Source organism: Seriola lalandi, unplaced genomic scaffold (assembly GCF_002814215.2).
Source record: "Seriola lalandi dorsalis isolate HSWRI2012SDOR001 ecotype SW California unplaced genomic scaffold, Sedor1 jcf7180002052955, whole genome shotgun sequence".
NCBI classification, from domain to species: Eukaryota; Metazoa; Chordata; class Actinopteri; order Carangiformes; family Carangidae; genus Seriola; species Seriola lalandi.
In genome coordinates this window covers 412,797-426,508 of record NW_019523508.1, presented here as the reverse complement: position 1 = coordinate 426,508, position 13,712 = coordinate 412,797, and the positions used below count along the sequence as shown (strand labels likewise).

At 39.1% G+C, this 13,712-nt stretch overlaps 3 protein-coding genes across 4 annotated transcripts; 1 reads left to right on the top strand and 2 right to left on the bottom strand.

The window, feature by feature from the left end:
- Window positions 1-183: 183 nt before the first annotated feature.
- On the bottom strand, window positions 184-2,692 carry acbd7 (acyl-CoA binding domain containing 7). Its single transcript, XM_023400773.2, has 4 exons — window positions 2,543-2,692; window positions 1,624-1,741; window positions 1,467-1,529; window positions 184-726 (listed from the first exon to the last, which is right to left on the bottom strand). The coding sequence occupies exons 1-4, from the start codon at window positions 2,552-2,554 to the stop codon at window positions 653-655; spliced, it is 267 nt and encodes an 88-aa protein (XP_023256541.1). The 5' UTR covers window positions 2,555-2,692; the 3' UTR covers window positions 184-652.
- Window positions 2,693-3,093: 401 nt separating this feature from the next.
- On the top strand, window positions 3,094-5,567 carry rpp38 (ribonuclease P/MRP 38 subunit). 2 transcript variants are annotated; one of them, XM_023400797.2, is made up of 2 exons: window positions 3,094-3,201; window positions 3,967-5,567. In XM_023400797.2, exon 2 carries the CDS (start codon window positions 3,974-3,976, stop codon window positions 4,781-4,783), a length of 810 nt encoding a protein of 269 aa, XP_023256565.1. In that variant the 5' UTR covers window positions 3,094-3,201; window positions 3,967-3,973; the 3' UTR covers window positions 4,784-5,567. The 2 variants fall into 2 exon arrangements, with proteins under 2 accessions (XP_023256565.1, XP_087028611.1); XM_087172485.1 differs by having other exon boundaries at window positions 3,946-5,567.
- Window positions 5,391-13,575, bottom strand: nmt2 (N-myristoyltransferase 2). Its single transcript, XM_023400796.2, has 12 exons — window positions 13,366-13,575; window positions 12,789-12,906; window positions 11,570-11,711; window positions 10,839-10,957; window positions 10,667-10,758; window positions 10,433-10,549; window positions 10,146-10,316; window positions 9,941-10,049; window positions 9,668-9,838; window positions 9,416-9,583; window positions 9,122-9,259; window positions 5,391-8,310 (listed from the first exon to the last, which is right to left on the bottom strand). Exons 1-12 carry the CDS (start codon window positions 13,476-13,478, stop codon window positions 8,290-8,292), a joined length of 1,479 nt encoding a protein of 492 aa, XP_023256564.1. The 5' UTR covers window positions 13,479-13,575; the 3' UTR covers window positions 5,391-8,289.
- Window positions 13,576-13,712: the final 137 nt, after the last annotated feature.

Below are 13,712 nucleotides of genomic sequence, written 5' to 3'. Positions count from 1 at the left end.
TGACTTTCTGTTATTTAGTCTACCCTCACTGATATAAATGGGCCATACAAATTAATAGATAAAAGATAGACAAAAATACATATGGCTTTTAATTGCATTCTGTTTCACTTACAATAATGCAGCTCTACTAAAAGCAACTCTCTCAAATTCCCAATAAAGAAGAATCACAAGTACACAGACAAAAACAGTCCATAAAGAGGTTTTATTTTCAAACTGTGCAGTAATTATGTTCACATTTGACGGAATTTAGTTTGTTCTGTTCTGATTAAACTTCAAGTAACATACGAAAGTGCACAAGTATACAGTATATTGCTGTACACATGTGGATTACATGTGTAAACTACATAAATTAGATAAATTAGCAATTAGCCAGTTTAATATTTTTACCCTTAGAGGATGCATAGAAGTTTATCAGTGGTATGAATTAATGGGAATAATCTATGTAAAAAAAAGACATAACAAGGAGAAAGAAATCACAGCAAATTTAAAAAAAAAGAAAATCTACTCTAAAACTTTTTGTCCTGCATAATTATGGCCTCTGAAAGCAGAAGGCTATTTGTTACATAGGGAGCAGCATTGTTTTAGTAATGGAGTTAGTAGTCCTTTGTTTATTGCATTAATTCTGCCTCATTTGGCCAGTTTATTGCAAGTCTTACATCCCGTATTTGCTGATGATTTCCTTTGCAAGGGTGATGTAGGCTGACATGGCATCATCCTTGGACATTCCTGAAAGAGAGCGTATTACAAATTATTTGGATAAGAAACGCAAAGCGTCAGTTTGTTGTAGATTTAGCCATGTTAGGCATAGTTAAGCATAGCTCATGGCAGTGTCAGTCTTTCTGTCGGTCCACCACTTTGGTCCAGACTGAAACATCTCAATAGCCATCACATCAATTGCCATAAAATCTGGTACAAATGTCCATGGTGCCCGCTTTTCCTTTACAGCCACCAGCAGGTCTAAGATTTCACGTATTCCGTGAAATGTCTATTGGACGGTTTGGAACAAAACATGGTATAGGCATTAATGGCCCCCAGAGGCTGTATCCTGCCAAGTTGCCAATTATGATCCTCTCCTCATTGACAATTGTGGTTTTGAACTAATTGTCTCAACAACTGCTGGATGGATTGCCATTAAAATTTGCTACACATGTTCAAGCCCCCCTCAGGATAAATTGTAATCAGTTGGGTGATCATGTGACTTTTCACTTAGCTCCATCATCAGTTCAAACTTCCAGTTTGTCCATTTCTTTGTTTATGACCAAATACCTGCATGCCAATGATATTCCCATCATCCTCAGCTGTGCTTTGTGTTAATATCTAATGAGCAAATGTAGCATGTTAAATTAAGATGGTGAACACAGCAAAAATATGATATGATTCAAATGCCTAAGTGCAGCCTCATGGTACGACTGGCATCACTGAAGACTCTTCTTTAAACTTGTACTGCGTAACAAGTCTTGTCTTACCTTTCCTGGAGTCCCAGGCGTCCCACTTGGCTCTTCCTTTTAAGTCCATCATTCCCTGTCGACCTATAATATTGTGAAAGCACACAGAGAGGAGGAAGTATTCAGAATTTAGGAAACACTGCATGAAAACGATTCTGTTTTATACAGCAAGTCCTACCGATGTTAATGTCTCCAACAAGCGCCTGCTTGTAAAGCCCATAGAGGTCCAGCAGCTCCTGGTCCGTGGGCCTCGTCTTCACCTTCTTCACATCCTCTGCCAACTTCTCAAAGTCCGCCTGCAGGTTAAAGATGGTCAGAAAAGACACAGTCAAGTCAGTCTTTCTATTTCTAATAAATCCCACAAGACTGCAGCAGTTACAGTATGTTTCCACATGGTAAGCAACAGATTTTCTGCTCTTTACCAAGTCTGACGGGTGACCGAGGGTTAAGGTATTTGGTCGCAGTGGGAGTGTATAGTAATCACAGAATATGAGAATGTGCATATTAATTGGTTAAAGACAACACTGAATAAGAAATCTTAGCCTAGTATTCCAGTCATGATGTGGAGCCTGGGAAACTCATTGTTGCACAAGCTGGAGATAAACAATGAGCTTTTATTCAACACTCTAGCGCTTTTGTCTCTACTTGAATAATCTACTTTTCAAAGTATCTGGGGCATTGCACAACAGATAATTATAGACCATAGGAGAGACGTTTTTAGGATAGATTTTTTTTTTTAAAAACTCTCAGCCTATGAATGTAGCTCCTGTTGCAAAGATTAATCTCTGAACCTGACCTATAGTCAAAATGCAGAATACATAAACCAGTCAAATACTTTTAATCTTCTGGATTCAACTGGAGTCAGATCCCGTTTGGTTTTCCAAATCCTGCATGATAATATTTTCTTTGTTTAGCAATCTGTTTGCTAATAAGTTAACTTCTTCTGGCTCTCGCACTGTCAAAGATGGATGACACCATATACAGTAGAGGGCGTGAACACCGGACCGCTACAACCGCTATTAATTTCAGAGCGATAATAAGAAGCCTTTCTCTGAAATAATGAATTAAATGGAAATAAAAGCAGTAAATATTTTTACCTGAAGAGACATTTTCGCAGATGCAGCCTCGTAGTCGAGATGAATGTATTTCTCCTGCTTTGCGCAGCTGTAATTGCAGCACAGCTGATCAATGCGTTATTGTCGGCCAAACACAGGCCTGTAGAGGAGGGAGCAGAGAGCTGCAGAGGATCTGATTGGCTGCCTTTCAACCTCACTCAGTCACTGCGACACACACACACACACACACACACACACACACACACACACACACACACACACACACAGTTATGATGTAGGGAAAAGTACATTTCACTATATTTATCTGACTTGATCTGATCTGTGCAGAATATGAGTTTATACACACAAGAACATGTTTATTTTATAAAATGTATTTGTTATCAACAGTAACAAGCAAAACCTCAAAAAGTAGCAGTAATAGTACCATATTACAAGATCACGATACAGTAACGTTGAAAAACATGTTTGGATGTTTTATACAGTGCACGTTTACTTTATACTGCGCATAAATGCACTACTGCCCATTCAACACTGGTCGGCGCTGCTGTTGTTTTTAAATAAAGTTATTTGGATTCAAACAACATGGCGGCTCGCAGTGGTTCATCCATGCTGTTCGACTGAAGATGTGAAACAGAAATTCAAAAAAGAAACGGGATTTTTTTTTCTGCTTTAAACATCAGGTAAAGTTACGGTGCATGTCATTCTTGTTTTTCATGCCTGTGGTTGATCCATTATTTTAACAGAGGTTTAAACAGTGAATGGAAGCATCAATAGTCACAATCTGTTTGTGTTGTTATTGATTAGCAGTGATCAAAGTACTCTGATCAAATAAAAGTACCTACAAATTGTTCTTAAGTACAGTACTTGAGTCAATGTACTTAATTATTTGCTGAATCACAAATATAACACTAACAGCTGTAATCTTCTTATTATGATTTTTGAGGCCAGTATCGATATCTGTATTTGTGAGTAAAAAGAAATCTGGTAATGTTACACCAGTATTTGTTCTGTAGCATAAACTCATAACATACAAAACATTGTTCCTTAAATCTATTTATATTATAATCAATTACAAAAGGAACTATATATTTTATACTTTTTGTCACTGTATTTACTTCCCCTTCCTATTTTTTAACAATCCTATTTTCTTATGTGTTGTACAGAGTTTTACTTATTGTATGACTGATTGAATTACTTGTATTGTTTGGTAAACATATTGTGAAGATCTGTTTTTGAATAAAGCTAAACAAATAATCATTAATTATTATTATTACTGCTATGTTTTGAGCAGGACCTTTTGCAGTTGAAAGATCAACTTGTCAGTACTCTCTGGAGGATATATAATGTAATGCAGACAAAATTATCCTAAAACTAACCTTTGGTTGGGCTCCATGTGTAATGTAACTTTTTTTTTTCATCAGCAGATTTTGTTTTTATAATTTCAGAGCAGGCATGGCCACTCCAGGGAAGCCACTTAAAAAGGAAATCAAAAGGCATATTCCAGCCAAGACCTCCTTCACCTCACCCCTCACCCCAACATGGATGCCGCTGCCCCAACAAGACATGTATTTCATCCTGAACACCCTGAAGGACAAGCTCATCTCTATGGGGCTTGAGAAGAAAGAGATGAAAGTGTATCGCCCACGGAGGACAAAGAAAGACCAGAAAGCTGCGTCCGCCTCATCAGAACCTGTTCCCCAGGTGCAGGATACTCCCAAAAACGGCTGGACAGATGTGGCTGCCAGACGACAGCTGGCCATTGGCATCAACGAGGTCACGAAGGCTCTGGAGAGAAATGAGCTCAAACTGGTGCTGGTGTGTAAGTCTGTCAAACCGGGGCACATGACGAATCACCTGATAGCACTTAGTGCAACAAGAGGCGTGCCGGCGTGCCAGGTGCCTCGTCTGAGCGAGAGCGTGTCCGAACCGCTGGGGCTGAAAAGTGTCCTCGCACTGGGATTCAGACAGTGCGCCTCCAAGGATGAGGAGGTCTTCACTGACACTGTTGATGCCATTAAACCCAAAGTGCCTTCACTGCATGTTGCATGGCTCCCAGGTGCAGCAGCCACTGAGGACCCTGCTGACATGGAGGAGGAGGAGGAGGAGGAGGAAGAGGCTGGAGAGAAGAGAGGCCAGAAAAGGAAACTGGAGAGTGAATCTGAGGAGATCTCAGAGTCTCCCTCCTGCACTCTGCAGCCTCTCAAAGTGAAGAAAATAGTTGCTAACCCTGAAAAGAAAAGAAAAAAGAAGGTTAAGACGTAGCCTGTGAAATGAAAGAGAAACTCTGCCAAGATGTTTAAAGAGCTGTTTCTGTGTTTTTATATGTTTTAGCTCAGTGGGTCCCAACATTCTGGCTTGTGACCACATATGAGACTGATTCTTCCTTTTCAGATTAAAGAATTATACAGGCCTGAAGAGGTAAAAACATTTTTTTCTTTTTTTGTACAATTAATCATGTTATGACACTTCAGATCAATCTGGGGAGCTCTTCTGACCTCCATGTTGGGATTCTCTGACTCTTTACATGTAGGAGGATGATCTGCAGTTTGCATTTATTAACCACTTAGTTAAAGTTTGTAAGGACCATGGCATGATCCTTTAAATTTTGTTTATTTATATAAAAATTAAATTTACTTGAACAGAACCAGGCATAACATTAAAACTTTTTTAAACTTTTGTTTCTGAATTAAACTTACTGACAACGGAAGTGTGTGAGATGATGGGATATTAGGGAAATATTTTTTATTACTTTTAATAAATATGACAAAAGAAGAAACTCATAGAAACAGGCATTTCTGATCCTAACTATGTTGTTTTTTTGGTCAGAGTTTGTAATGAACACCACATAAAAAGAAGTGCATCACTCATGTTCCTTTTTAAAGTGAGTTTATTCAATCAAACATCCATGCTGGTATAGCTGACGTGTGTATTGAAACAGATTGTTATTTGCATGGGGTCATGTCTAAATGATGCTGGTACAAGTTCTTCAGCTTTTTCACAGCTTACAATGGATCTGAATAAAAATATTGTTCTTCAGTTAGAGAAAGCTGTATGTCATTTCAAAAGTACACCCCCTTCACCCCATCCCAAAATCTTAAAAAAAAAAAAAAATCTTTTAAATAAGGCAGGTACTTCGGGTTGAGTTCTCACTAAAGGGTGTAGCTAGTAACATCAACGCTAAAATCAACACGGCAGCAAAACTGACATGCTCAATGTTCATTCAAACAGCTGCAGGCAACACATCGTGACAACATCCATGAGGCACACTGTTGACTCAGTAACCGATTTTCAGTGTTGAAGTAATTCTGGTAACTTCTGTTTCAACCTTTCAATGGTTAAAAAAAAAAAAAAAACTCTTTGAACCCTGAAGCACTGACTGTCCATTGGTTGCTCTCTTCTTGCTAATCTATAAAGAGATGAGAAGAAAATTACATCACATACAGAAAAATCAACGACAAAAATGGCAGCAGCCTTTACCTCTTAAGTTATGCAGAGCCACGTGAACAGGAACATCGAACATAAAGTAACAAACTCAGAGCAAAGAGACCGTTTAAAAATATTTTTAACCTTCTGATTAAACCACCACGGAATAAGTGGCCTGACAACAGTTTTTCCAGCACAGGAAACTGTCATATACTCCAAACCCTCAAAGATCTGTTTTGAAGCCTATTTAATTGGAAATTTTAGGGAAATAGTGGAAAGAAAAAGGATAAGAATTATGTCTTAAGACATTTTGCAAAGTACAATTATAAATATCAGAACAGTTTCACGCATTTAGCTGCACAACACACTAAAAAAAAATAACCTACAGTATATTTTTCAGACACACAAAATACAGTACCATTACAAAAAACAAAATCGAGAGAAGTCAATAAAAACGGACCTGGAAAAACAGGAAAAGCTCACATTTCAAACTGATGCGGTTACTGATACAGGCTTTTGTTGATTCAGCCACTGAACTCCGACTGCATGCTGTTGTAAATTACTCCTTAAGACCCTTTGAGTGTTGTGCTCAATTCAATTGGTTTTATTTAACTGAGAGTCTGATTAAGAACACATTTAACATCCTACAGCAGGTGAGTGGACGGGTGGTTACCCATACATATGTTCATAAATGCTTACAACCACAGTGTTGTACTTCTGCAGTTTTACAGAGACAGCTTATTTGCAACAGGGTACATAAAGTAGTAATTGATAAATTTTCTGCAAGTGATCTGAGTGGCAATGACTAAATAAAGGAAAAAAAAAAAACCTCAAACTAACCTTGGCTGTTTAAAACGTAACTTAACTGAGAACATGTACACTTCAAAAGGAAATAAGCCATCTCTACACTATAAAAATGTCTCTAGACAGAAATACTGACCATTTTCAAAATTTATAATACAAACAAAAGTCAAATTTACTTGGCTATGGTTTAATTTGTGTTTATTTTGTGTTTGTGAGCTTCCGAGCCTTTGGTACTTAAACTCTCACTGACCTGCTTGTGCACTGAGCACATCTTCTTTACTTAATTTAACTACAGTTACTTTTTGCCCCTTATTCAGCAGCCTTGCTAAATGGACGGCACACCACTGACATGCAATGAATGTATCAGTTAATATAACCAAATAACACGCTGTTTGAGTGTTTGGCTATTAAAAACACCAGCTCTAGAAACAGGTTTATAATGTGAAAACAGCTCACATCCTTTGTTTAAAAAAAAAAAAGAAATAAAGAAAGAATGTACACTATGTACCGCAACCCATCTGTTTTGAAACCTGGGCTAACTGACCTTTTAAGGACCCTTTTGTTTGTTTAAGAACCGAAAAATTGTGCTTCATTGATGCAATACATTCTTCATCAAAAACCATTTAAACTCACACTGTCTGAACAAACTCAGTGACATCTACACTACTTATGAGGAAAATACTTTGGATCGCCCCTCCCAAACCCCAAACTCACACTACAGGAATAAATATGATCTGGCTTTAAATGTACAGGTAACTATATATTTTTAACAAAAAAACATGTATATCAATGCACCGGTTGGATGAGTCCTTCCTTTTTGTGTATGTGTTATTTGACAGTGTTTGTGTTTCTATGTGTGTGAAAATGTTGTTTGTGATTTAAAAGTTTGGATATTTTTTCCAGAACAGTTGAGGGGGGGGAAAAAAAAATCTCTTTATATGTCAGCTATCAAAGAAACCCCTTCTCAGCATTTCTAATTCTACTGAGGCTCCAACAAAGCCAGCAGAGACACTTCAGAACACAATGATATGAGAACAGATGGGAATAATAATCGTTTGGACAGGATTAACAAAATTAGAAAAGTTGCTAATTATATCTAGCCATGTTTACTTGCTGATTATCATTTACATTACTTCCATGTCAGTGAAATTAAATGACACGCCCGGCCCTTGTAACAAAGTGTCTGATGAGGAAGAGCTAAACAAAATTCACAAATGTCAAGGCATCCTCTTGAATGTCAAATTGGTTTGTTTTAAATGTGAGTGTTCATGTCAGGAGCATTGTACTGTATGAGTATCTCAGGCATAGCATGACTTCACATTCAGGATGTTGATGATTTAAGAGTTTTCACCTCCAGGTGAACTGAGAATGTTCTTGATGACACAAGTGCCGGGTGAACCGCCTCCCGGTCACCAGGTTGGTTTTACGGTTGTAGTTCTCATTGTCTAGCTTGGGCTACCTGTATGTCCAGGTAAGGAATAGGCAGAGGTCGCTGAAAACCTCTCAATCAGTATTTTGTGTAGCAGCCATGAAGAGACCTGCTACTGAAGGACGAGGCCAACCTGAAACAGAGATTCACCTGTTAGCTAATTCAGTTAACTGAACTAGCTAAATGACAGAACTAATGTTATCTTGCTAATATTATGACGGAGGAGTAAAAGCTGTAATGATGTTGAAATATCAGCGGTGACACTGTGATTCCAATATACCTCAAATTACAAAACATCATGACAAGGATAATAATGGACTAAACATCCAAATTCTGTGGGTTAGGTTAGCTTATTCAGATATTTCTCTCTTACTCATAACACAAAGATTTCTACATGTATACATATATACATAAAACACAGCTGTTTGGTGGTTAAGTTTAATATGACATTTGGCCTCCTAACAATGTTACTTTTGAGGGTTATATTACAGCTTTTAAAGTCACAGTCATAGTAATAGCAGCAGGTTTACATATTGCTACATGCTTTACTAGCCAAGGCATTTAACACACATCAAGTTTTAATGGTGCAACCTGATTTAGTAGAATTAAAGATATGCACACTTTCTTATACATTACTACTAAATCAATACTACTAATTATTTTTATTCAGTTTATGAAGCATGATTTCTCACAACTGAGCCTTTGTGGACTGAAAAGCAAACTTAACCTCTTTTTATACAATATTATAAATGAACTTGATAATAGCATTTTAGCCCACTGGCTGTGGCGTAACAAGCAGTAGCTTCATATAAAACTGAAATGTTAACTACTGCAAACTTCCACTACTACATTATGTATGCTAAATAACCTCATCTGTCATCAACGATGCTGACCGATCACTGATGTGGTGACAATCGTTTTCTAAGACAAACAATGCTGCTGACCTTATCAGGGTCCATAGGGGGACACTTCCAGTTGTAGAGGTAATACTGCAGATTTCCATCTCCTATGCCAAACTTGAGCTTCTCCAGGAACATCTTATTCTCCATTAGATCCAAGGCATTGAACACATCAAAACCTTTCTGTTAAACGTACAGAATAAGAAATCACAAACTGAATGTCATAGTGAATTACACATTAGTATGAAAATAACCTAAATCTTGGTCAGAGGTTTACTCTGAGGACTATTTACATTTCTTGGTAGTGGCACGTGTTTCACAACAAGACAGTAACATTACCATTTTAGCCAGGATCAGTGCATCATTCATTAAGTCCAGTAGCGGGGTTTGTGTGTGAACGTTGTAAAAAGAATAAGCAGCCTTCAGGCTCCTATGGAGAGGGTGATGCATCACAGTCGAGGGCAGAGTGTAGAAACTAGTGAAGTCTGTCAGTACACCACCAGCACCCTGAGAAGAGAGAAAGACACATCAGCTGTTGAGTCAACTGACAAACACTGAGTTAATTTGAAGATAGAACCTGATATCACATACCTCTACTACATATGTGTCAATTATGTTGTCCTGTGGCAAAAACCAGTGAGCCACCTCCTCTTCTCCCATAGAAGGTGCAAGCTGGAAACGTTTCAGGTATTTCTGTAGCAGCTCAGTGACCTGGCGGATGTCACGCCTCTCCATCAGCCTCAGACCTGGAGTCTTGGTGCTCTGTATGAGGTGTGGAGAGTGAGACAAAAAATCGATTTAAGTTCCGGCCATTTATAAGTATTGTAAAGAGAAATCCCAGAGTGGCAGGTGTTATGTGTTTACATCTGGTAGTCTGTAGAGTTTCATGGTTCTTTGCAGGGTCATGTTTCTGCTCAGGTGGGAGAATTTAACTTCCACAAGCTTCCTGGGGTTCAAAGAACGATGCCAATATCTGAACAAAAGAAAAAGCATTAGGGAATATTGGTTTTAATTGACTTTCTGACACCATGTTCTGTGTGTTTCATGTCTGAATACTGCATGGGTATACCTGCATGTGGACACAGGTTTAGGCAGTACTACCCCTGCTGTGTATACTGCCTGAAATATTCCTTCTAAGTTCACCCTCCGTGTGATCTCTCTGATTAGCACAGGAGCTACACGCTTTGAACGCAGCTTCTTATGGACACACAGGAAGTTGATTTCTACCATCCTCTTCAGCCTAGACCAACAAAGAGAAACAAGATTGATTGTGCATTAGTGTGAAAGGGTTTCCATTAATTCTTTCTTTCAATGAACAGTTCTCCAAAATGTATACAATCAGCTGTGAGTGCTCACGTGTCATAGATGCGTATATCTGCAGGGATGGCACTGATGAAGCCAACAAGCTTTTTATTTGAGGAAACTCTCACTCCACAATGCCACTGTGGTAACCAGCCAGGTGGACGCAGAGCCCTGAGAGGGGAGGACATGCTTAGTCGGAAGGCAGACAGTTGAATATTGTATATATTTATATCTATGTATTTAGTGGGCAGTTGATTAGAACAACTGAACGCAGAACCGTGAGCTTACCATTTGAGAAAGCTCGGTGAATAATCAAATCTGAACATGTTATCATCGTCCTCCACATAGTTTTCATTTAACAGAGTGTACAGTTCCTTCAGCTGAAAAAGACACAGCCAGTTATTCATTTCTACAAAATACATTTATTGTTTTATGTGTATGAGACAAACACTGTACTCACTACATCTGCATTGCTGAGATCCAGAGTGTCCCACATAAAGCCTTGAGGTAAGGAATATGGCTCCTGTCTGATGTTTTCTTTGTCAGCTTCAATCGGCCCATGACTTGTCACAACTTCATCTGCAAAAATAGCACAGAAAGATGTCAAACTATTTTCCCTATCACCACATTTACAGCAGACCTTTAAATTTCCTGTTCTTGCATTTTGCTTAGGTAGCACTGATCCCAGGCCAACACCAGACTAAAGCATCTTTTTAAAATAGAAAAACCACAAAACTGCAGAGAGCATCAATCAGACATTTATGAAATCTGCTTCTATTGGTCTCATATTGACCAGGCTAGTTCAGGGCATTCTCCTGCAAATACATGATTCTTTGGCCAACAATTGTCATGGTAACGGCTCAACATAATGCCACTAAGCATGCCTGGTGAGTATGCCTGGACCCCTACTGTACTCCACAGCTGACAGGGTTCTGGGACACTGGGTTCAAGCAGCAAATACTATGACAATCTAAAACCAGTAGAGGGCAGTGGTGCATAGAGACACTGTTAAAGATTATATATAACCATCTCTTGACAGCTGACATAATTGTGTTTGAGTTATGGATACAAAGTTTAATCAATTTCGGTATTCATCTGTTTGCCAAGCAATAACAATAACTTATGAGGTACCAAATGGATGATTCAAACATTAAGTAAACAATGTTGTTTCATTGCTCTTGCAGTACTTACTTAGCTTCGGCACAGGCTGAGTGTCCCAAAACTGGTACTTGTGCTTGGCTGCCTCATCAATGCTCTTTGCAGGACCTTGGCAGGACAGCAGCTCCATGGCTCTTTGGATGTCCTGCAACTTCTGAATGGGTAAGCCAGGGTTCTGCATACAGAAAAAAGGGGTACATACGCATGAGAAAAATGACAGTAAGTGGCCCATAAGTTTGAAGATAATGAAAATGAGTGTTTGATATGATATGCATCATCTGGCTTAAAAAAAAGAATGTCTTACATCATTCAAATGTGGTCAAATACAAACAACAGAGGACATGTGTGAAATATATATCCCTAAAACAAAGCTTATCCTGGTTTTATGGCTTATTCTTAGGACATGACATTTACACTGACATGGGAAACTTGGTTATTTGTGTCCTTGTATACATAACTGTAATAATAACCAAATTTGTGATAGTGGAGTCTTTGTTTTGTTTTTTTATTTGTAGTGTTTTTAGAGGGCTATAGTGCTGCATGTTTCTATTTGCTATTTGTGCCGCTCGCTCTCCAGTCTTTAATTTATGAATCAAACATGAATTGGTGTGTCTGGGTCTTTGAAGATGGGAGCACCAATTTACATTTTACAGTCAGACTTACAATTTCAGTGTGCAAATCGCCATACATTGTTTATAATCATGTTTTTTTGTTTTTGTTTTACTAACTATTAAAAGGTAATTCAAGCTGATGAATCACCTGCACACATAGCACAGTCATGTGGACAGACCTGGATAAAGTGTAGCACTCAAGGTAGCATACAGTATTCATGTTTCTCAAAACTGGGATACGGATTTATCCTGGTCTCTAAAAATCAGGATCAGATGTTTACAAAACAACTGGGATAGTGATATCCATAGAAATGTGCTGTGTTTCATGGTTGCTTTGACTAGTGGCCACTATCATCTAAGAGTTGGCTTTGTAACTATAGGGTTACTGTAGGCCACACACATGAGTCCAAGCCAAGGGTGAACCTTATTAACCCATTCACACAGATGGCAAACAAACAGGTTTTTCTTGGGTTGTTGACTATAGTTTCAGGACTATTATGCTTTTGCCCTCACCTACTCCTAGTATCCCATCTACCATCAATCTGGCAAATGATTCCACCAGGTCAGTGGGTGATGGGTCTTGGATTTTAGCCCCTGTCCTTAAAGTGTGTGTACATATTTCATTTAGGTCATCATCGCACCTTGATCTCCTGAGAGTCGGAGGCAGAGTCAGACTTGGCTCCCCCAGAGCTTGGCTTCTCTTTCTTCCTCTTCTGCTTCTTCTTCTTCCTCTTGGCCCCCAAATCTCCCCCTGGACTCCTACAGATATGAGGACAAACGCACAGGATATCGTTGAACGGGGGCTGACTTTGTTTTGACTCCAAACACACACACCCAAAGCAGCACAGAGCTAACGTTAGCTACCATAGCAACGAATGACAGCTGAGCTAGCTTAACGTTAGCCAACTAACGGTACGTGTTAACCGTTGGCTGTCATCATGTCATTCAGCCAGGAGGCTAGCTGTATTTATACGTTAAGGTACACACGGTTAAAAAGCCCAAAATGACAATGCCAAACACGTTGCAAATCAACATTTTTCCTAGCTTGAAATGATGGCCTTGTGGCAAAAAGCCTGGCTGTGTTAGTGTCTGCTAACGTCGGCTAACTGCGCTAGCCATCCCCGACAGAGCACACACATATAAACAGGCAGCGCACAAACAGGCTGCCTGAAATAACGTTACTGCGTTTCCCAGCCGGACCGGACAGGCCATCCTTACCCCTGCATATGCTCATTCTCCTCTTCGTTGTCTCCGTCTATCCCACAGGTGTCCTGGTCGTCCAGCTCCAGGCTCTGCTGACTAGCCGCGGATTCACTGTCCTCCGCCATCATAAAAATGTTTTTAAAAAAATAGTCAGCCGCCGTATGATAGAGATCACGGGCAACGGGCGAGAGATGGAAAAAACAAAGAAAATGCCTAAGGAAACCACACCACCTAGAGGCCAAAGGAGGGAGAACACTCCTACCTTTTAGCATGAAATTCAGACAAGTGGTACCTATGGTTATCTCTTTTTATGATAGAAGATCTATCTCTGCTTAACTTTAATATATAAATATATATATGAG

Excerpts from the sequence above, each read along its gene's own strand:
- acbd7 (XM_023400773.2), bottom strand. Across the intron at positions 1,530-1,623 it reads TGTTGGAGACATTAACATCG|GTCGACAGGGAATGATGGAC; the intron begins GTAGGACTTGCT and ends ACAATATTATAG. Across the intron at positions 727-1,466 it reads CGCCTGGGACTCCAGGAAAG|GAATGTCCAAGGATGATGCC; the intron begins GTAAGACAAGAC and ends GCTCTCTTTCAG.
- rpp38 (XM_023400797.2), top strand. The coding sequence starts at position 3,974 with ATGGCCACTCCAGGGAAGCCACTTAAAAAGGAAATCAAAAGGCATATT.
- nmt2 (XM_023400796.2), bottom strand. The coding sequence starts at position 13,478 with ATGATGGCGGAGGACAGTGAATCCGCGGCTAGTCAGCAGAGCCTGGAG. Across the intron at positions 11,712-12,788 it reads CCGACTCTCAGGAGATCAAG|AACCCTGGCTTACCCATTCA; the intron begins GTGCGATGATGA and ends TTCTGTATGCAG. Across the intron at positions 8,311-9,121 it reads CCCCTATGGACCCTGATAAG|GTTGGCCTCGTCCTTCAGTA; the intron begins GTCAGCAGCATT and ends TCTCTGTTTCAG.